Source organism: Myxocyprinus asiaticus, chromosome 3, assembly GCF_019703515.2.
Source record: "Myxocyprinus asiaticus isolate MX2 ecotype Aquarium Trade chromosome 3, UBuf_Myxa_2, whole genome shotgun sequence".
NCBI classification, from domain to species: Eukaryota; Metazoa; Chordata; class Actinopteri; order Cypriniformes; family Catostomidae; genus Myxocyprinus; species Myxocyprinus asiaticus.
Window position 1 is genome coordinate 14,696,006 of NC_059346.1, and position 24,311 is coordinate 14,720,316.

The following is a 24,311-nucleotide window of genomic DNA, read 5'->3' on the forward strand; positions in this document are numbered from 1 at the left end:
CTTCAACCTAAGTGTATGTAAACTGACTTCAACTGTAAAAGAGCTGCTTACGTGTTCGCATATTTTTAAAGATGACATTCCATAAGTGTTCCTTGTGCGAGAGGCACATCTCGCCATCAGATCAGCATGAGAGCTGCATTCTCTGTCAGGGCCGTGCCCAAGCAGAGTCTTTTACGATGTCAAATCTCACTGCATCAGGTGAGTGATCAGTGGATGATGCTACCTCCACTACCTCCCCCCAGCGAGGGCAAGGAGCGTGTACGTGCCACTGACAAGGAGATGCTTCGTGTCCTTTCGAGGGTGGTCGAAGAGCTCGATATCGAGTGGTCTCCTCCAGAGGAAGCTACACAATCTCGCCTTAATGAATGGTTCCTGCAGTCCGGATGCTGTTAATCGATGCGGTGCTCACCCCATTGAAAATGAAAGGTGTGTGTGTTTTGAATTACCTCAGCGATTGGTTATTATTAGCCAATTAGAGGCACTACTGAGCGAACACAGAGACTTGCTGCTTTGCCGTATGGAAAATCTGGCCTAATGTCAACTGGTGAAAAGCACACTTTTCCCCAGCCAGTAAATCTCCTTTTTAGGAGTTCATGCGTGTGCACCTCATGAACGAGCGCGTACAGACCATTCTTCGGTGTGTTTCAGTTCAAACTGAAAAAACATTACTACTGAAGTCATTTCATTTTCCTGTGCATCATTGTAACTCGCCACTGTCTAGCTGCTCTAGCACCATGGACAGCATCAGCCTTCTACCAACAGGGTGTTATGCTGGGTCAAGTTTTCAGAAAAAAAGTGCTGACTACAAATGTACAAAGGTTGGGGCACGGTGTGTAATGGATGGCTAACTTTCGACACCTGGGAACAGGTGCAAAACGGCCGTGACATGTCAACTGCCTAAAGCTACTGGTTGTCTTTTTAGTTTTGAGAACTTTTCATTCTGATATTGTGAATCACCACATTCTGATTCGTTCGGACAACACAACAGTAGTGGCATATATATATATATGTTACCATGATACGCTGGCTCATGTATGGCCAGCGAAACGCATGTATGCGCTTCCCCCGGTGCACCTCCATTCTGTCATCAGCAAAGTCCGAATGGACAATGGAAACTGTTCTGTTAATTGCGCCGAAATGGCACAATCAACCATGGTTTCCGGAAATTATATAGATGTAATACAGCTCGCCATGGGAAATACTGCTGAGGAGGGATCTCCTCTCTCAGGTGCAAGGCACAATCTGGAATCCCCAGCCCAAGCTGTGGAACCTGCATGTGTGGCCCCTGAACAGAGTGAGCTAAGCGCATCAGAACTGATGCATTAAGTCATGAACACCATTTTACAGGCCAGAGTGCCGTCCACGAAATGCCTCTACATGCTAAAATGGAATATGTTCACTGATTGGTGTCTTTCACATGGCAAAGACCCAGTAAACTGCCCTTAACATGAAATTCTCATATTTCTTCAAGAGCGATTAGACACAGGAGCCCACTCTGTCAACACTCAAAGTTTATATGGCGACTATATCTGCGTATCACACCTGAAGCCAGCACCACTATAGGCAAGCATGATTTAATCATAAAGTTCCTTAGAGGAGCAAGATGATTAAATCCACCTCGGCCAGCTACAGTTCCAACTTGGGACCTAACTTTGGTCCTAAAAGCGCTCGCAGGGCCCCCCTTCGAGCCTTTGGACTCTGTTGATTTGTGCATGCTCTCCATTAAGACCGCACTACTGCTGGCTCTGGCCTCAGTAAAATGGGTCGGTGACTTACATGCACCACCAGTTGACAATTCATGTCTGGAGTTTGGCCCTGGTCTTTCAAAAGCCACTGTCAAACCCAGAAAAGGCTATGTGCCTAAGGTTCTAACCACGCCCTTCAAAGCACAGGTGGTTCACCTTCAAGCTTTCTTCCCTCCTCCATTTATTTCAGATGAGGAATAATCCTTGCATTTGTTATGCCCTGTGTGGGCGCTACACACATACTTTGAGCGCACCCACCAGTTCAGACTGTCTGATCAGCTCTTTGTGAACTATGGAGGATGCATGAAAGGAATGTCCGTCTATAAGCAAAGACTTTCTCACTGGATCGTTGATGCGATTGCCCTGGCTTATGAGTCACAGGGTAAGATCTGCCCAATTGGTGTGAAAGCACACTCAACTAGAGGCATAGCCTCCTCATGGGCATGGACGAACAGTGTGTCTTTACAAGACATATGTTTTGCAGCAGAATGGTCTTCTCAAAACACATTCGCAAGATTTTACAACCTAGACGTAACGTCTCTCTCTTCACAAGTCCTCTCTGTTTAGAGCGCTTGCTATTTCGTTTGCCAAACATATACTTATGCCCCTCCCCTTAAGTACGGGCTCCCCATCGTTTTACACAACTGCCTGCATCAGGCCGTTGTTTACCATAAAGTCACAAGCACTTTCATTATAAATAAACTCTCTTCCCGACTGGGTTCGTGAAGGGGTTAATTCATACTATATGACTATAGTTTATATATTCATTCTGAGTGATCCCCTCCTGGCCCAACATGAGGGTCACTCACTTGCAGCATACTCATGTCGGTCGCCGTCCTATGGGACTGCAGCGTCATGTTTCCTCTCTGGAAGGTTATGTCGTGTAGTGCGGCGTGATGGGATTCTGTTCCCCATATGCATTAGCATGCATTGTCAAGTGTACTGAGTCGTAAGGGAACATCTCGGTTACATACTTAACCTCAGTTCCCTGAGACGAAGGGAACTAGACATTGCGAACACTAAGACTCAGAGTTCTTCTGATGTGCGAACAATGTGCTCATCCCTCAGAACATTCTGAGGAATGGTGTTTGTGCACCTGCTTTTATAGCGGACAGCTTTGCGCCTAAAAGGGTGGGGCTCAAACACCATAGTCAATATTAGAATATTGGCGTTATTGTAGAAAGGTTTCAACTAGGTTGTGTGGAAGGACAACTCCCAATATGAGATAGCATGCAATGTCTCGTTCCTTTCGACTCAGGGAACTGAGGTTACGTATGTAACCAAGACGATTTTCCATATCCTCTAGTTTTTCTCACACGCATTCCACATCAGCCTTGGAAGCAGTTGGGCAGTCCTGTAGCTCTCTTTCGGCCGACTCCAAAAACTCGACCCATTTTTCAACATCATCCATTCTTGTGATCAGGGTGGAAAGTTTTGCCTCCATAGATGTGATCAATCGACGTATTTCTGCGAGGCCCTCCATGTCGGTCGAGATTATCATCACGCTGCATAAATGTTCGAGATATCCCGACCTACGTCACGAATCTCGCTGCTGTCACTATCAACTGGACCTCTGCCGTCCGACATGTGAGAGCGTAAGTGCTTTTTAATGTCACCACAGGCTGACTATTTCAAATGTTTAGACATCCTGCCCTCCCAGCACAATTTAACAAACAAAACTATTACAGTTCTCACCGGTTAAAATTGCTTAAATGGTTAATTGTTGCAAAGTTTAAGCGGCGCTTGCCTTTAAGCGACCAACCCTCGCATAGCGTCACGTGACTCCCCCATATTGAGAATTTGTTAATTGTCAAATTAAATTTAAGTATTTGTCATAAAAGGATGACATCTAATTTTTTTTTTTTTTTTTTTTTTTGGGGTATCAGAAATAATCCCCTATAAAAATTTATAAAATGCTCCTGAAAATCAAAACCAGGGGGCAAATAGTGCCTCTTAATGGAAAGATTCTGACCATCAAAGATGGTGCTTTTTACTTCAAACTGGCAATATAAACTGTTTGAAGAAAAATGTACAAAATGATGTAGCTTTTATTAATATATAATATTATCTAGCTTTTGTTTATAATTTTTTTATAATCAAATGTATTGTTTTATGTTAAAAAAAAAAAGTGCAACTAGGTGTAGTTACCATCTCCACCAGAAAAACTGTATCATGCAGATTTGTTTGAAACTTGTGCAGTAGCCATGATACATCCCCAATGCTAGTGATTTTAAAAGGGTAAAATTCCATTCATCCAGGTAACTGCTCATCAAATAATGGCAAGAAAGCAAACACTAATATCTTGGAAGATCACACAGCTTTCTTTACAAAGAAGCACAAACCAGTGCAAAACAGAAAACTTAAATGTTAGATATATGTCAGTAACAGACAAATGCTTTTTGCTGTTGCAAAAACAGTGCACCAACATGAGTTCCTGCAAATAAAGGTGAGGTTTAAAAGATATTAATGCAATCTGATAAAGAGCTTTACTATTAGACATTCAAATAATCATCCACATTAATTCATTCATGTTCAGAGTCCACGGCTGAGCTTGAACCAACAAGCACATGAGTAGATTAGTGGGTGAGTGATGAAGAGAAAGGTAGAGGTAGACACTGTGCCTGTGAGGCAGGGACAGAGGCCAGAGTACCAGGAGGCAGGGTTGTTGGGGTTTGCAGCGTGGGGAGCTCTTATGCCAAGTGACTGCATTGGAGACGGGGGCTTGTCTGCCCAAGGCACCAGTGTGCTGAAACAACCCAGACTGTGTCTAAGTCTGCGAACACTCTCCCTCTGCTCACATGGTGCACTGGTGGGGAAAGAGACAAAGTGGGGTCCAAACGGTGTGTGGCCCCCCACACACAGTTTGAGCAAAGCAGGAAAGAAAATGGAGAATGGAGGAACTTGTTCAATGGATGGGTAACAATCAGTGATTGACAATAACAATTAACATGAAATTGTCAAACAGGTGACAGAAGTTAAAAAGCTTGGAAGAAATTATTAAAATGACCTGAAATTTTGCTGTTATATACACTACATGGCCAAAAGTATGTGGACACCCCCTTCTAATTAACGGATCAGGTCTGAATGGCCCCTAAGAGATGTTGACATTGGGGTTCCTCTCACCTCTCATGCTTGTTCTCCTGTGCAGCCCTAAGCAGTTCCTGGATGTTCTTGGTGATCTGCTCAGTTTTGCGTATGACGTCTTCTGTGCTGGGCAGACTTGGGTCAGGCTCACAGTCGTGATCATTCAGCTCAGGTATCGAGCCGCCCTCTCCCATCCAGCCACTGCTGCGCAGACGACACCTACGGCCAAACCTGCAGGGAGGGGGGTAATATAAATGGAAGGAAATGTCACAGTGCGCATGAGTAATACTAGATTTATTTTGATATGCCTCTATAGCAGGGGTCTTCAACCTTTTTCAGGCCAAGGACCCCTTGGTGGATAGAGAGACGGAGCAGTGACCCCAATTACATATTTTAGACCTTGTTCACTGTAACACCATCTTTGATTTTTGGCTGGAATGAAAATGAGGTTGTAAAAGTATAGACTCATCTCTTTAATGAAATGCACTGAATAAAGCAATTAAAAAGATCCTAGAGCACATCTAATTTACCACAACTCATGATGGCTGGAGTTTTTTGTTTACTGAAATTTCTGGGAAAGATATTTATACAGTGTTTCATCAGTGGAACAATCCAAAAACACTTCAAACAACTGTAAAACCAGCAAAAAGCATTTGTCTGTTACTGACATATATCTAAAATAAGTTTTCTGTTTTGCACTGGTTCGTACTTATTTGTGAAGAAAGCTCTGTAGTGCCCCCTTGAAAATGGGCATGTAAGCGGGGCTTTGTAGCACCCCCATTTTCACTTACAGTCACCAAAATTGGTACATATATAGTTCTCATATAACATATAAGCCGAACAACTTTCATACTTACAGTCATTAGCTCCACCCATCAGGAAGTTTTGGATTTTCTGAAAATGGCAGGCTCTGAACTTTTAAATACTCCTCCTAGGAGATTCATGTGACTGGCACCAAATTTGTTCAACATCATGCCAAGACATTGTAGATGCTAAATTGTGAATGGATTTTTGATATTTTGAATGGTGTCGCCATGGCGAAGCAATACATTTATGCCGATAAATGTGAAACAGGAAGTGCCTTATATCTTCTGTGTGCATTGTGTGATTTTTATGAAAATTCAGCTGTATGTTTAGTAATGAGGGCTGATCACACTGATGCGGCTATTATGGGTCACGGTCATAGCACCACTAACTGGCAGCAGGAAGGATGGCACTTTTAACAGACTTTGAAATAGCCCTCTTGTGTTTATATGAATTGCTTCAAAATTCTTTAGAATAATGTCAAGAAACTGCTGATGTAAAATTGTAAAGGAATATATGATATCTTAAATACTGTTGCCATGGCAATGCATTAATTGTTATTATTCCATTCTTCCTATATTTTGGATGTTTTTGAGGCACTTGGCATGCTTGAAATTTCATGAAATTTTGCACACGCTTCAGAGTCGTTGGCCATTAGGTCTGGGAAAAAGTTCACATATGGGCGGGCGGGCGTGTGTGTGTGTGTGTGGGGGGGGGGGGGGTTCTCTGTTGCACCCCCTATAAAATGGGCATGTAAGACGGCCTCTGTAGCACTCCCATTTTCACAGTCATCAAAATTGGTACATATGTAGTTCTCATCAAGCCGGACAACTCTAATAGTCATTAGGTCCGCCCAACAGGATGTCGGCCATTTTGGATTTTTTTAATATTGCAGTCTCTGAACTTTTAAATACTTTTCCTAGGCAATTCATGAGACTGTCACCACATTTAGACAACATTATGCCAAGACATTGAAGATGCTAAATTGTGAACAGATTTTGATATATCGAATGGTGTAGCCATGGTGAGGCATTAAATTAATGGCGAAAAATGGGAAACAGGAAGTGTCTCATATCTTCTGTGTGCAATGTGTGATTTAGATCAAAATTGAGATGTATGTTTAGTCTTGGAGGCTAATCACATGGATTTGACTATTTTGGGTCACAGTCATAGTGCCACCACCTGGCAGCAGGAAGTGTGACTCTTACAACAGACTTTAAAATAGTCCTCTTATATTTACTAAAATTGCTTCAAAATTGTTTAGAATAATGTCAAATGCCAAATGCATGTATCCCCCTTGCGTTGTTTTCCGAAAGCCACCGGGTGGAAGTGGACCAGTTGTGCTTGGGCCCATCATTGCTGCTTGCAGCTATATTTTTACTTAATCTGCCTATATTTTTGTATGCAAGGGATAATGAAAGATTTAGCTGAACTTTAGCTTCTTAAAGGGTTGGTTCTCCTAAAAATGAAAATTTGGTCGTCATTTACTCACCCCCATGTCTTTCCAAACCGGTATGACTTACTCCTGTGGAACACAAACGGAGATGTTAGGCAGAGTGTTAGCCTCAATCACCATTCACTTACATTTTATGGGGGGAAAAAAAGATGCAGTGAAAGTATATGGTGAATGAGGCTAACATCTTGTTCTGCTTAACATCTTGTTTCGTTTCATGGCAGAAAGAGAGTCATTTGGGTTTGGAATACCTTTAACTTTCATTTTTGGGTGAACCATCCCTTTAACTTTAGCTGAAGTTAAAGGGATAGTTCACCCAAAAATACAAATTCTCATCATTTACTCACCCTCATGCCACCCCAGATGTGTATGACTTTCTTTCTCCTGCAGAACACAAAGATATTTAGAAGAATATTTCAACTCTGTAGGTCCTCAAAATGCAAGTGAATGGGTACCAAAATTTTGAAGCTCCAAAAAGCACATAAAGGCAGCATGAAAGTAATCCATAAGACTCTAGTTAAATCTACTATATCTTCTGAAGCTACATGATAGGTGTGGGTGAGAAACAGATCAATATTTAAGTCTTTTTTTTTTTTTAACTATACATTCTCCTTCCTGCCAAGCATGTGGCGATATGCACGAAGAATGCGAATTGACAACAAAAGAAGAAGAATGTGAAAGTGGAGATTGATGGCTGTGTCTAGAAGGTAACACAGCCATCAACACCCCACCCCCAGCTATAGTCTCGTGAGAGTCTCATTCGCTGTTACTAAGGTTAGGTTTAGGGTTAGATTTAGTGGTAGGGTTAAGGTTAGGTTTAGGGGTAGGGTTTCTGTAGGACTCTAAATAAACACAACAAAACAGTGGATTTAACCACTGGAGTCATATGGATTACTTTGATGCTGCCTTTGTGTGCTTTTGGAGCTTTAATATGTTGGTACCCATTCACTTGCTTTGTGAGGACCTACAGAGCTTACACATCTGGGATGGCATGAGGGTGAGTAAATGATGAGAGATTTTTTTTTTAATGTACATTTTCATTTTTTCACGAAAAATCGTTAGTTGCAGACACCTCGCTCAACAGCATCATAAGTGTTACATCAGTTAACGTGACTAAAAGTGAAGGACAGAGTCTGTGTTTGACAGACAGATAAGATTCTTATTTTCAGATTAAAAATATTCTTAACTGCAGTCAGTTTGTTTTGATGCCAGCAGGATCTGACACAGGAGTTATTTTAGGTTATGAAAAAGAAAGTGACGCATACCCCAAGTCATCCAGGTCAGATTCGTTGACTGTGTTATCATAGTCACCATCAGACACGCTGCTTTGTTTGTCAAACTTGGAGGCCTAAAGAGACAGGAAAGGATACGGCAACATAACATAATGTGACAGTCACTAAATTCTAAAGGTGGCATGCAATGAAACTTGTAAATAACATATCAACATCGTGTCATTCTGTCAATGACAAACATGTCAGACCAAATTCTATCAGTTTTGTTCAAGGAGACATAAAATGGAATGGTCAGAGGCAGGTGTTTAAAGCAATGAAATCCAAAGTTTAGCATTAGTTGAATGCTAGATTCTTTCAAGCACTAAACTGCAAGGTGAGCAAAGAGGTTAATTGAGTCTTAATTGAGGATAATTAAGCCTGCTTAGCCTCATTGTTCACATATTTAGCCTGGCTACAATCATACCCATTTAATTTCAGAATTGAGCAGCAATACTTGTGATTTTGTGTCTTACCAAGCAAGACTCTCTTGGTCAGCTAGCTTGACCAAAAGCTAATTTTTGCTGTTGATCAGAATGGCTATGCTAGTTCACCAGCAAGACCACTACCATGCAAGCAGCATAAACCAGCCTGAAAATTCACACTGACCTGAGCTGATTTTTCTTTCCAGAGAGCTTTTTTGTGAGTAACATTTGTGACAGAGAACAAGCATGTGGTTCACAAAAGATGGCAGCTCATTTTTGCTTTGAAGCACAGACCAGCAGATGTGAAAGCAAATGTAAACAGAGCTGTGATATAACTACTGTGTCTTCAGGGGTAAAACTACTTTATACTGAACTAAATCTAGGCCATGGGTCTGATCAGTGGCTTCCTTCTCAATGCAGCAAACAGTAAAGATATTTTACATTCTCATTAGAGCTTGACATACTGGGTTTAAGGATCTGAGGTAATGGGGTCAAATGCTAGCAGCACTCTGAGCTGCTGCGAGATTACAAAATTCTTGTGATGGAATACTGTAGCAATTTCTTATGAGGGCAGGGGTGGTTTTGTTGCTTGGACCACTGCCACATGATTTCTGAATAATCTGTTCTGTTGAATCACTACTGTACTATTCTGCTCTACACACAACCCCTTACATGCGGGAGTGTAAAAATGTAATGCATTGTTACATGCATCAATCTGATGAAAAAAATTAAATGCATTGATTACATAATTTTTTGTAACACTTTACGATAAGTTTGTACATGAACTAAAAATGAGCAATACTTTAACAGCACTTAATGTTGGCTAATCCTATTTTAAACACAGATGAGCCAAAACATTATGACCACCTGCCTAATATGTTGTTGGTCCTCTGCGTGCCACCAAAACAGCGCAGACTCACCGTGGCATGGACTCTGCAAGACCCCTGAAGGTGTCCTATGGTATCTGGCACTAAGAGGTGGAGCCACTGTGGATCGGACTTGTTGGTCCAGCACAACCCACAGATGTTCAATCGGATTGAGATCTGGGGAATTTGGAGGCCAGGGCAACACCATGACAACACACTTCAAGTTCCTCACACCATTCCTGAACAATGTGTGCAGTGTGGCAGGGCACATTATCCTGCTGAAAGAGGCCACTGCCATTAGAGAATAACATTGCCATGAAGGGGTGTACCTGGTCTGCAACGATGTTTAGGTAGGTGGCACGTGCCAAATTGATGTCCATCAGGGTTTCCCAACAGAAGCATCACACTACCTCTACTGGCTTGTCATCTTCCCACAATGCATCCTGGTGCCATCACTTCCTCAGGTAAATGGCACACACGTATATGGCCATCCATGTGATGTAAAAGAAAATGAGACTCAGACCAGGCGACCTTCTTTGACTGCTCCTATGTCCAGTTACGAATTCGCATGCCCATTGTAGGTGCTTTTGACGGTGGACAGGGGTCATCATGGGAACTCTGACCAGTATGCGGCTATGCAGCCCCATACGCAGCAGGGTGCAATGCACTGTGTGTTGAAACACATTCCCCCCCAACAAACATTAACATTTTCTGTGACTTGTGCCACAGTAGACCTTTTGTCGGTTCCGACCAGATGGGATTGTTGCCCTCGCGCATCGATGAGATCTTTTTTTTTTTTTTTCAGAAGAGTTGCAATGCATCTATGCAGTTTTTAAAAGAATCATAATTGAATCAACCAAATAATTACAGACAGTCATACAAAACAGGGCTCTCAAGTGCTAAACAGCCATTCACAAGACTTCAAAACACACACACTCCAAAATTCAAAGCTAAAGAACCACAAACATTGCAGAAAGCTGCATATCTGCAATTTACAGACACAAAACTGACTCAGCCATGCTAATCAAGCTCATCTACAGACACACATCATCTTCAATAGTTTTTATCTTTCTACTTTCAGCCCAAAGCATGTAGCACTGCGAGACATCTCGACAGATCTGTGAAAGCAGCAACAGTAGCAGCAGTGGGCAATCCTTGAGCAGTGCAGCCTGGAATTGAAGACAAAGGCCATGAGGTGTGCTGTCAGTGAACATGGTGGTGATTATGAGGATGATAATGAAAGCAGAAATACGTATCAGCAGCCCTTGGAGGGATGCATGGTGCATGTTCATGCATGGTGATGCGTGGAGCACAACAGGAGTATGAGGAGGAAGGAGGGATGGGAGCAGAGGAGTTTGAGAAGGTAGAGGTTTCTGGGTGCTTTCGGCTGGTCCCGCAAGGCACGGAAGACTTGAAGGTATTTTTAAACCTTTGTGCACTCTCATCCCACAAACAAGACGAGGAGGATGAAGAGGGGAGGGATGATGAAGAGGCCACAAACAAACCCTTTGTTTAATATAAAAAAAGGGGTGCAAACCAGACTTAAGACAGAGGATTAAAGAGACAAGAGGATGATTAGTAAAATGAAATGTAATGTGATTAATATACTTGGCCATGATGGATTAAGGTGAAGTGTGTAATTTCTGCACTACTAGTGTCACCAAACAGATTTGCAAAAATAATGACTGCTTTCAAACAGGTTTCCTGAATATTTTCCACAGTTTTTCATTGGTCGAAAAACAGATAATCCTGATCCAAACTAATGCCATTGGGCTGGTCGGGATGCTCAAACATAGTAATGTTTTGATAGCTCCACAGAACCACAGTGTTTACAGTTTTCAGAGGGAATAAACCTACGAATGGCTTACTTATAGTTGTTAAAGGGATAGTTCACCCAAAAATGAGAATTCTTTCATCATTTACTCACCTTCATGCCATCCCAGGTGTATGACTTTCTTTCTTCTGCAGAACACAAATGAAGATTTTTAGAAGAATATCTCAGCTCTGTATGTCCATACAATGCATGTGAATGGTAAACAGAACTCCAAAAGCTCCAAAAAGGAGATTAAGTCAGTATAAAAGTAATCCATAAGACTCCAGTGGTTTAATCTGTCTTCTGAAGCGATCCAGTTGGTTTTGGGTGAGAACAGACCAAAGTGTAACTCTTTTTTCACTGTACATCTTGTCATTGTAGTCTCTATAGGCACGATCATGATTTCAAGCTCGATTACACCCCTAGCACCTGACACATGTGCAGAGCGCTAGATGGCGATATAGGAAGTCTAATCAAGCTTAAAATCATGATCGCCAAGGAGACCTCTGTCAAGATGAACAGTGAAAAAGGTCTTTTTTTCACCCAAAACCAACTGGATCGCTTTAAAATACATTGATTAAACCACTGGAGTGTTATGGATTACTTTTATGCTGACTTTATCTCCTTTATCCTCTGGAAAAAACAAAAAAACAAAAAAAATGTCTTGCTGCTGTTTTTGTATTGTTTTTATATTGTTGTACACTGGAAACTCCTGTCACCAAAGCAAATTCCTTGTATGTGCATACTTGGCAATAAAGCTAATTCTGATTTTTGGAGCTTTTGGTGTTCTGGTCACAATTTACTTACTTGTATTGTGTGGCCCTACACAGCTAATAAAAATCTTCGTTTGTTTTCAGCAGAAGAAAGAAAGCCATACACATCTGGGAGTTAATGATTAGATAATTTCCATTTTTGGGTGAACTATTCCTTCAAACTGTGATAAAAGGATGTATTTTGAGATCAAAACAATTACATACTTCACCTTTAAATAATCAGTCTGAAATAGAGGACCATGTCAACAAAGTAATTTGACTTGTAATACTGCAGGATGTAGTTAATTGTAAAATTTTACGGATTAGCAGTTGGTCAATAGTAGCAATTGTATAGAATCAGGCAGTCAGGTGCAAGGGTTAAATAATAATGACTGATGAATGTTTGAAAAGCCATTATTAGATTTTCTGTAATATTTGCATGTATTTTGATATAATGAGAAGCATTAATATGGAGTAAAAGGGATGAAAAGCCATAGGGGTTATAACACTTTTTTTAATACAATACTGAACACTCAAAAGGTCATAAAACAATAAAAAATGAAATTGTTACATTGTATAAAATACTATTTAAAATAAAATACCTGGCTTTTTACAAGTGGTTACTAAATTTGATGAGCTAGAGGAACTGTGACATGTACAAAGAAGGTTAAACAGTATCAATAAGTAGACCAAAACACTTGCTTTACTGTTAAATGTGCCCTAAATAACTTCAACCACTGTAGAAAAGTTTTACCACTATATAGAAATTATTAATACATTTTGTATAATAAAATATGTTGGTAACACTTTCTATTTGTTAACATTAGTTAATGAATTAGGTGTCACGAACTAACAATGAACAAATGACTTTCTTCAGCATTTATTATTGTTAATGTTAATTTACCAAAATACTATTGTTCATTGTTTTTTCATGTTAGTTCATAATGCTTTAACTAATGTTAACATATTCTAATTCTATTCTAACCTTAATTTTACCAGGTTAATCCCTTGAGATTAAACATCTCTTCTCCAAGAAAGACATGGCCAAAATGGCTGCATAAACAAATACACATAACAATACACATACAACTTAAAACAAGGGACAATCGAATCAGGCATAGATGTAGTAAGTCTAAATATACATGAACACACTGACCAAAGTAAAATATGTAAATGTAAAATGTGTTATATGTAGAAATGAACATTAATCAAGATTTATAAATTCTGTAAAAGTATTGCTCAATGTAAGTCCATGTTAATAAAAACAACTTTCTAATGAAGTGTTATAACCCAGAAAAAGCTGTTCTATTCTTCATAAGGCTGGTCAGCCCCTCATGAGGACCCAATGTTGAGATCACATGACCATCTTAACACTTTTCAATTTATCTTGATAAGCCACCTGTATGGACACTAAGACACTGGTAAGTGACAAAAAAATAAGTGCACCTTTAACTTCTAACTTGAAATTAAATAGAAACTAACACTGTCATTGGAAGAAAAACAAATTACATTACAGTGTATGTTCAAGTGCACATAAAGCAATGAAAATATGACTGTGTGACTTTGGCATTGAGTTGGCCTGAAAGACATGCTTTGTAACACAAATGATGCATGAAATTAAAACAAGAAACATAAATGTGAAGAAACAGCTCCTGCGTGAGCCAACAGGTTACAAAGTGAGGTAATACATTGAGTATCTCTAGGGTAATCTGAAAAGGTTTCCATAATACTGTGTGAACTCTCAGCAATTTTGAAACTTTGAAAACGAAAACAAACCATCAACATACTAGCAGCAACACTGGAATAGAGCTAGAAAGAGAAGGTTTAAAAGGAGGAGAGAGGGCAAGAGGCAGGTCACTACTTACATGGGTTGGGAAGGGTTGCAAGGTGGGGAAGGTCTCCTCAGGGTAAGGGGTCTCTCCCTTGGGGAGAATGGGCTTCAGACCAGAGCCGGTTTCATACATAGACATTGGGCGGCTCACCCGAGCAGACAGGTGGTGTTTCAGGGCAGAGGAAGAGAAGGAAGAGGAGGAGGGATTGGGGTGGTCAGGGGCCTGATAGGGCTGTTGAGCTGAGACCTGCCGCCTGAGAGAGCTGTTCTCGCTTTGCAGAGACTGCAGCTGAGGGGAGAGACGTGTCAGCGAGAGAGATGAAGAGAAAAGTAGAAACTGTAGCAAAGCTGAGCTTACAGAGAAACCGTCAATCAATATATAACTGAAACAATGTCACCTCCCTACAGGCCTGTTGAATATTCACAGTAGCCACAGAAAAGAATACTCAGTCTTTGCCTTTTTCCCCCATCTCATGAATTGGCATCAAAATTATATTACTAATATGAAATATTTTACCCACCTATTTTCTATTGTTATTTAGTTAAACAAGCCATCTGAGATGGTCGATATTATTTAACACATAGTATCCAGTGTTGCCTCTTGGCTTGGGATGGAACTGCTGGGAGTTGTGAGAATGAGATAGAAATCCCAAGGCCAAATAAAATTAATTATTAAATGTAAATAACTATTATTTAATGAAATATTTAATGTATTTTTTATAAAATGAAACCCATCAAATAGAACAATTTAATATATTTTGTATATTAAATAATATTTCTTTTATTAATTACAACCCCAATTCCCAAAAAGTTGGGACAGTATGAAAAATGCTAATAAAAACAAAAATGATTGATTTGTAAATTATAATCACCCTTTGCTATATTGAAAACACTACAGCTACACATTATATGATGTTTTACCTTGTGAATTTCATTGTTTTTTTGAAAATGTACAGTAATTTAAAATCAGATGATTGCAACACGCTTCAAAAAAGTTGGGACAGTCGTATGTTTACCACTGTGAAACATCAACATTTCTTCTAATAACACTTATTAAGCATTTGGGCACTGAAGACACAAGTTTGTTAAGTTTAGAAAGTGGAATTTTCCCCCATTCATCCATTATGCAGGTCTTCAGCTGCACAATTGTACGGGGTCTTCGTTGACGTATGGTGTGCTTCATAATGCACCACACATTCTCAATTGGAGACAGGTCAGAACTGCAGGCAGGCCAATCTAGCACCTGCACTCTCTGCTTACATAGCCATGCACTAGAAATCCGGGCAGTATGTGGTTTGAAGTTGTTCTGCTGGAAAATGCAGGAACGTCCCTGGAAAAGACGGTGCTGGATGGCAGTATATGTTGCTCCAAAATTTGTACATATCTGTCTGCATTCATGGTGTTCTCACAGATGTGCGAGTTACCCATGCCATGGGCACTGACACACCCCTGTCCCAAACAGACACGGGCTTTTGGACCTGACACTAATAACAGCTTGGATGGCCCTTTCCTCTTTGGCCCGGATAACACGACGGCTTTGTTTTTCAAAAACTTTTTGAAATGTGGACTCTTCAGACCAAAAAACACAGTTCCACTGTTCTACTTTCCATCTAAGATGAGACTGAGCCCATAGAAGTTGGCAGTGCTTCTGGACAGTGTTGATGTAGGGCTTCTGCTTGCATAGTAAATTCTTGACTTGCATCTATGGATGCAGTGGCGAGTGGTGTTGTCTAATAAAGGTTTACTAAAGTAATCCCAAACCCATGTTCATGATATCCATTACAGACGAATGCCATTTAAGACAGTGACGTCTGAGGGATCAGAGATCACGTGCATTCAGAAATGGTCGTTTTGCCCTTTACGCACTGAAATTTGACCAGATTCCTTAAATCTTTTAACTATATTGTGCACTGTAGAGGGTGAAATGTTTGTCTTTGGTGAACATTGTTCTCAAAGTGCTGGATTATTTGCAGAAGCATCTGTTGGCAAATTGACAAGTCTTGAACAATTCTTGCTCTTTAAGGACTAGGCTGTTTTTGGAGGCTCCTTATACAGTATACAGTACAATGACACAATTGCCTCACCTGTTTAACATCTCCTGTTTCACATCACATTGTTATTTCAACTCGTCAAATTGTTATTTGTCTTAAATTGACCTTGTCTCAACTTTTTTGGAGCGTGTTGCAATCATCTGATTTGAAATTTCTGTAAATAAAAAAAACATGGAAATTCACAAGGCAAAACATCATATAATGTGTAGTTGTAGTGGTTTCAATATAGCAAAGGGTGAATATAATTTACAAATCACTCCTTTTTGGTTTTATAGTAATTTTACATACTGCCCCAACGTTTCTGGAATTGGGGTTGTATATCTATTGAAAGGTTAACATTATCTAAAATCTCAGAGGGTACTTTAAATAATTTAAGTCATAGGGGTTCAGCTGACAAAAAAAGGTTAGGGAGGTTAGGTTAGTCCTGGTTTGGAGTTGCCAAAGACATCTAAACTTCTTAACAGCACGGAGTCAAGGTTAGCATGCAAGCACTTACATATACAACATCAGGTTTAAAGGAATGTTCCAGGTTCAATACAAGTTAAGCTCAATCGATAGCATTTGTGACTGTTGATTACCAACATTTTTTTTTTTTATAATTATACATTTCGACATCTCTTGTTTATTTAAAAAAAGGCAAAAAATTGAAGTTACAGTGTGGCAGTTACAATAGAAGTGAATGGAGCCAGTCCATATTGCATATAACTTTACAAAGATAATGTTAGTAAGCAATTTTAATTGCATTAAAATCATGTTAACATGTATAATGTTTAAGTCTTGTGGCTAAACTTTTGCAATAAGTATGTATTTTAATGTTTACGGACTTTCCCCATTCACTTCTATTGTAAGTGCCTTAAGCTAACTGTAACCACGATTTTTGCTTTTTTTTTTAAATAAACGAATGACAAGTCCAATTTAATTTTTTTGTGTTAATCAACATTATGCCACAAATGCTGTCACCTGAGCTTAACTTTTATTGAAACCAGGAACATTCCTTTAAATGAGCAAGCGAAAGGCAGAGATACTTAAGAGCTAAAGGCTGAGAGAAAGATGTTCTGTAGTTTAGAGAAGCCGAAAAGCTTTAGACCCAGAAGGGAAAGGCTCATGATGACATGATTTTGGCCATCTCTATTTTAAACCAGCCAGATGTTCAACTAATGCAAAGTCACACAGCTTTATCACAGAAAAAGTCACCATGATCTAATTTGTTTTGTAATACCCAACATGGACAACAATATCTGGAAATTACAGCATATAATGCACAAACTTTGGATATTTTGTACAGGCCATGCATGAAATCTAAAACCACTTTCAGTATCACACATTTTAACAGCTCAAAACTTTAGCAACACAGCTTAATTTTATCAACATGTAATTTTGTTCCAAGAACTGAATGTGATTTCAGTCATAAAACAGTACAAAACCATCCATAACCTCCTTTAAAGTTTCTCTGTACACTAGCATCTCTTATAACTTGTTAAGAAATGTAACAGGAAACAGGCTGAAACTGTAACTTAGTTAAAAGCTTGGCTGTTGCCTGTAGGTTGTGCTCACATTTTAGCACTTAGCAAACTGATGTATCTAAATCTAATGCTCATACATACAGCTGCAGCCATTGAATCAGGTTTACAGTTAAGGTAGGTTAGCATGCCAACTAATTATCTGCAATTAAATGCCAAAAAGTCAGAATGTTTCGGTTTCACATCATTGTCATTCCAGAATGTTAGCATCATTTCCAAAGTTATCTTGGTCAGGGTCATGCTGGTTATTTGAACAATAAAGCACAGTTATTAAAGTATTACTTTCACATGAACATTCCAAAGGATTTTAGGAATCAAAACTCAATCTGAAGTGATTTTAGATGGCATTTAAATGGCACCCACAATATTTCTCCCTCACGAGAGAGGTCGTGTAGATGTGGAGTTTAAACAGTCTTGTTTTGCTGAGGTACTAAGAGAAGAAATGCTTCTCAGACCAGGATGTTCAGCTCTCACTGCTGGATCTCTGGTACCTTTTTTTGCATCAGTCTAAGCTCCTCACTCAGGTTACTGTTTGCCTTCATCAGTTGCTGTATTTTGGCCTCAGAGGCTGTAAGTGCATTTTTCACCTCCAGAAACTCCTGTACAGAAACTGGTCCATCAGACAGGTCAGAGTCCAAACTCTGAGGAGAGATGCAGAGGTTGGAAAACATGACGATCAAGGGCATGTACACAAATTAGACTGTTGATTTGCTATGTGACAGCAAAGGAAAGACTTCAAAAGCTTCAAAATGTATATGGTAAGGGGTAGTGGTCTGCATGGGCCTTGAAATGAAATCCAAACCCAACCTGTACACAAGACTGTGTGACCATACCCTAACTGCCCCAACCGGTACCATCAAATTTTAAGCCCAACCCGTAACGTCAGATTTTAGCCCAATTCAGACCCAAACCCGAAATCACTCACTCTTTTAATTCTCACAATTCTCCAAGCAAGAATTGTTGCAATAGGCTGTATTTTATGTAAGCATCACAGGCAACATTTGTAACAATATAGTAGTAAACATACACAGTTTTTACAAGGCACGGCAGCCCCTCAGCACACCAGAGCAGAAGAGAAAAACATTGGCTTACAGTTTATCAAGCGCCAAAACTTTACTTGGTTCAGAACATTTTGGAATCAAGTGAAACAGTATAACAGTCACATGAAGTCTTCTTTGGAGCCTGATCTTCTTCAAAACTTTGAATCTTTGTGACACCTGCGCTAAAAACAAGCTAAACGCAGTGCAACAAATGAAACCGAACGCAGGTGCCTCGTTTAATTTTTTTTTAGTTTTTTAACTCTACACAATGTTTAAAAAAAATGCGGTTCTCCTGTGCGAGATGCTGAATAAACAGCAAAACACCGTCCAATGGTTGAAGACGTCTGTCTTACACATGTTGACAAAGAAAAACAATGGGAAAACAGTGCAGACATGCACACACAAAAAAAAAAAACACGTTTGGTGTGAATGGTCCCTAACTCGTTTGTTTGCGTGTCTTTGAGTGAGAGTGCGTGCGCAAAACAAGTTAGGTAGGTGTATTTATTTTATTATTAAAATACAAACCCCAACCCAGCCCGAACTTGAAGTCATACTTGAAAAACTGACTCAAACCTGGCGGTTTATCAGGTCCCGTTGCAGAGCTCTAGTAAGGAGACCTTATTTTGAAAACTGGTTCTATTTTTTACAACAATATATTATTTTCATGACTTTCAATTCCAGAACACAGTTCTAAAATACTAAGAATACATTGTTTCCTAAATAACTGTATTTCTTATTTCCTAATATTGCTTCCACAACAATACTAAAAGAATCGTTAATGGAATCATTAAGAAACCGGAATGTGATCCAGAATTATTCATTCTTTATTAGTCCTTTCCCTATTCATGTATGCGCTGAGGAGTCTCAACCTTACCTTAGTTCGGTCTACTTTGCCAATTCGCAAATCTGTGTCTGTGTCCTCATCGGATGCCACACTGTCGTAGTCTGGCTGGTTGATTTCTTGGCTTTCACTACCATGACGACTACTCGTGCTTTTAAAGAATACATCAACATTGTCTAGGAGGAAGAAAACGTAACAATTTTGAATAATCTACAACTTAGGTAGAGCTCTATGAGTCATCACGGGCTAATGTCTTATGTGTAGAAATGCTAATTTGTACCTTTAGGACTTGACAATGAACTGCCCTGCTGACGTCGCTTAGCATCACTTAGTATGTCAATCACAAGAGTGGCAAACTCATGAGCATTGAATCTTGCGAGCTTTTGTCTTCCCTGGAAAAGAAATGGTGTGATCATTACATTGTTATCTGAAGAAATAAAATATCGTAGTGGCTTGGGTTGTCTAAACTTTTGCATGTTGAAGTTGTGATGCCATTTCCTTCTTTAAATGATTTTGTGGCATCTCAGTTGGTATGCTCGTCTGGCACATTTTTGCATGTTGCACTTTCAAATGTAAACACTGCATAAAAGGTGCTAAAAAAAATTGTCACTCTCTGAAGTGTAATGTCTTTAATTCCTGTTAATATGACTTTAGTGACAATGTAACTACTTTCTGTTAAGTACTTACCTGGTTTCGTGTTGATGAGTACTCTGGGTTCACAGGAAGGAAAGGCACAACTGTTGTCTCTGTTACCAAGGTGCTGTGGTTCTGAGTAACCAGCCAAACTACACCAGACATGAGAGAAAATTCTTATCAAGAGCTATGACACAGAGTGACACTTCACACACTTTGCATTCAGTTATACAGGATTTTATGAACCTTCCATTGTTCAGAGCTAAATATCAGCCCATTTCACATGATCTACAAATCTCACCTGCATCTGTTTCTCTTCTATCAACTTCATCGTACACATCCATCGCCAGTTCTTCAAACAAATGATCACTGAGCTGCAAGGATATTTAACAGTGCTACATAAGTAATTTTAAATGTTGTAAAACTGCATTAAAAGCATGTCAGGAGAATTCAACTACCCTAGTTAAAGAGCTAATAAATATTTTCTAATTTTTATTAGTGACTGGCATATGATGATTGTTGGGGGGTGGGTGGTCATCTGCTTCAGAGATGGCCTATGGTTTCCTCTGCTCTTAGTCTCTCTCTGTTGTTTAGCTTAATACTGTATGTAATGTATTGCTTTAAAAAAACAAAAAAAACAAATCAGACTCACAGACTGCAGTTTTCTTTTGGCAGCTTTCGCAAACTCTGTTAACTCCAGACTGCTGTATAAATAGAATAAAATGGTAAAAAAATGTTAGATAAAATTTTGTAATTTATCAAAATGAACTTAATACATATGATGGGTGAAACAAAAAATAAATAATATATATATATATATATATATATATATATATATATATATATATATACACACACACACACACACACACACACACACACAGTATATATACACCGATCAGCCACAACATTAAAACCACTTGCCTAATATTATGTAGGTCCCCCTCGTGCCGCCAAAAAAGCGCCAACCTGCATCTCAGAGTAGCATTCTGAGATGCTATTCTTCTCGCCACAATTGTACAGAGCGGTTATCCGAGTTTCCATAGACTTTGTCAGTTCGAACCAGTCTGGCCATTCTCTGTTGACCTTTCTCATCAACAAGGCGTTTCCATCTGCAGAACTGCCGCTCACTGGATGTTTTTTGTTTTTGGCACCATTCGGAGTAAATTCTAGAAACTGTTGTGCATGAAAATCAGCAGTTACAAAAATAATCAAACCAGCCTGTGACGAGGAGGAGGGCGGGGCCGGGCCGTGACTACGCAAGCCCAGCCCCCCAGTCGGGCTAATCAGCCAAGGAGAGGGATAAGTGCAGTGGAATGTGGCAGTTCGGGAGAGAGAGAGCCACATGCAGCTGCCATGTGTGTGTTTATGTTTTGTATTAAGTTCCTATTAAAATATTACTTTGATTGTTCAGCCGGTTCCCGCCACCTCCTTTCCCATGAAGCTAGTAACCTTGTTACATTGGTGCCGAAACCCGGGAGGGAGGAGGAATGCGCTGTCGTGGAGTCCTTGCCACTGCCATCCACCCAAAGGAGCAGCCGCGGCCATCCGCCGGGGGACGGAGGAGTTGCTGCCAGCCGCCTGGATGCGGAGGAACGGATGCCGTCTGCCAGGTGCAGAGGAGTTCCCTACCGGCCGCCAAAATGCGAAGGGGCGTTCCATCCGCCAGGGGTCGAAGTCCGCCCGGGGAGGAGCGGCTGTTGTCCGCCAGAGTGTGGAGGAGTGATTGAGGACCAGGCGATGGCGTGTCTGGGAACCACAAGCAAGTTATTTTTCTCTCTCTCTCACTGTCGCTCCACCTTGCCCTTTCCCTCTCCTCTTTTTTTGTTTTGTTTTTCCCTCCCCTCATCCCCCTCCCCAGCCCTAGAGAGGCGGGGAAAATCCTGCCAGCAGGCAGGGCCAGAAAGGCAGGGCAGGCACAGTACAACTGTGGTGAGAAGAATATCATCTCAGAATACTATTCTGAGATATGGGTTGGCACTGTTTTGGTGGAACGAGGGGAACCTACACAATATTAGGCAGGTCGTTTTAATGTTGTGGCTGATATTTGAAAAGTATAGATTGCCATTCACATTAGCAAATACTTACACATTTCTTTTTCATCAAAGACAGCAAAAAAGGGAATAACAAGATATTAACTTTGGATTACATTAACCTTAATGGGATAGTTCAACCAAAAATGAAAAATCAGTCATTATTTACTCATCATCACAAAACAGAGATGTAAGGCAGTGGGCTCTATTTTTGTGACCGCAAGCTAGGTCTTATCCAATTTTCATGAGAACGCAATTTTCATGCCAGCGCAAAGCGCAAATGGGCATTAGTGGGAGTGCTTGCATTATCTGTGGGTGTCTGCGTGCAAACTGTGGGTATATTGTATTGTATATTTTGTATAGCGCCTTTCCAAAGCTCAAGGACGCTCTACAGAAATAAAACATAAAACATTAAAACAGAGAAACATATAACAAATATACATTACAAAACAATGAACAACGGGCCGATAGAGAACATACAACATGTACATCGTGGTCCTGAGCAGCGCAGGCGGGAATACAGTAACAGAGCAAGGGATGTATTGCATAGACAGACCATTTACACTACCAAATTCTTATGAATGGGCGGTCTTCATTTATATCGATGTTGCTTGAAAGGAAATAGAATATATAATAGGACACAGGTGGTGCAACCGGTGGTGCAACTGGAGAAGAACCTCAGAATTAAATTGCACTTAACACAAGCCCATTAGCGCTTTGCGCACGCAATTTTGCCAACCCACCTTTCGTGCATGCTTGCATGAAAAATTCAAAACTACATGGCCATGTCTACTGACTTTGCACATATGATGTATTGCATAGGGGCCAGTATGTTAGTCTCAGTCACCATTCACTTTCATTGTATGGAAAAAAAGAATGCAATGAAAGTGAATGTTGAATCTACTTTTGTGGTCCACAGAAGAAAGAAAGTCCTACAGGTTTGGAACAACATCAGGATGAGTAAATTTCTTTTTTGGGTGGATTATCCCATTAAAAACTTGGTCAGATCACTATCCTGACTGTGCAGAGGAGTATTCTGGGATGCGATCTGTAGATTCCAATTCAGCAAGTTCCAGAACATGACCGAACACATCCCAGAATGTTCCTTTGTAGAAGAAACATCTTTAAAGATGAAAGCATAAGTATCATAAACAGGAAAACACCCCAAAAAAAATGTAATACCTGTCTGCCATCTGCGGTATAATGAAATGCTGACCATTCTTGTGATCTAAAAAACAGATTGTATTGACAATATTGACATACTGGCATTGTATACATTTACTATTGACAATTTACTGATAAAAATGTGCACCATTAAAACAAACCACAAACTGTCAAGCTCACTCATCATTGTGGGATTTTATCAAGCCTACTGGCACATTAAAGACCATGAGCCAATCACCCAATCTGACTAAAGTAAGAGCTGCTGTAAACCCATTTCCTCAGTGAAACATCAGTTCTCATTACGATAAAACAACATCAGTGTGCTGACTTACCAGGCTTCCGCCCACAGAGGTAGAAGGCCAGTCTGTCTGTAAGCTCATACTGTACCTCCACCAGTCTGTCTGCCAGGTCCTGATGGCCAGCCTGCCTGTTTACAAACAAAGGGACTATTTTAAGCACTCTTACGTACATTTGCTGCAATGGACAAAAAATGAAGACACTCAATAAAGGCAGATTTCATTGCACACTTTGCAGAATGCCCAGTGGCTTGTGTCCTTCAACAGGGTAGCTATTGATTACCTTGCATAGTCAATTGGTGTTTTGCCATTGGAGTCTGGGGCCCCAGGGTCTGCCCCATAAACACACAGAAGCTCAGCCTGACAAACCTGCCCTGCTTTAGCTGCTATGTGCAGCGGTGTGTTCCCTTTCTCCTGTTTAAACCAGTGCAGAACCGTTCAAAAGAAGTGTTTTAGTTTCGAAACAATTCTGAATTGAATGAGTGCAAAAAATAGACATGATGAATTAAGGCAAGATCAGAAGTTTTACCGGGTGGAAGAAGTTGGCTTGAGCTCCAAGAGACAGTAACCGCAAACAAGTCTCAAGATTGCCTGTTCTAACGCTGGAGTGAAGTTGCTATATAATCAAAGAAAATGTCCATTAATAGAAACAATTTCACAAGCCGACAGTAGATTTGGCGGGCCTTAAATTG

At 40.2% G+C, this 24,311-nt stretch overlaps 1 protein-coding gene across 3 annotated transcripts in view; it reads right to left on the reverse strand.

The window, feature by feature from the left end:
• The window catches only part of git2a (G protein-coupled receptor kinase interacting ArfGAP 2a), a 48,472-nt gene that overhangs the window by 9,741 nt on the left and 14,420 nt on the right, over nt 1-24,311 (reverse strand). For 2 of the 3 annotated variants that reach the window (XM_051659240.1, XM_051659246.1), the window contains exons 5-17: nt 24,149-24,235; nt 23,903-24,033; nt 23,656-23,750; nt 23,342-23,387; nt 20,779-20,830; nt 20,428-20,500; nt 20,181-20,278; nt 19,774-19,885; nt 19,527-19,669; nt 18,104-18,253; nt 14,076-14,330; nt 8,352-8,434; nt 4,869-5,060 (exon numbers count right to left, since the gene is read on the reverse strand). In XM_051659240.1, the coding sequence (XP_051515200.1) occupies nt 4,869-5,060; nt 8,352-8,434; nt 14,076-14,330; nt 18,104-18,253; nt 19,527-19,669; nt 19,774-19,885; nt 20,181-20,278; nt 20,428-20,500; nt 20,779-20,830; nt 23,342-23,387; nt 23,656-23,750; nt 23,903-24,033; nt 24,149-24,235 (1,517 nt within the window). Of the gene's footprint in view, nt 1-4,395; nt 4,552-4,868; nt 5,061-8,351; nt 8,435-14,075; nt 14,331-18,103; nt 18,254-19,526; nt 19,670-19,773; nt 19,886-20,180; nt 20,279-20,427; nt 20,501-20,778; nt 20,831-23,341; nt 23,388-23,655; nt 23,751-23,902; nt 24,034-24,148; nt 24,236-24,311 lie in introns of all 3 variants that reach the window. The other variant, XM_051659232.1, reaches the window with a different exon arrangement.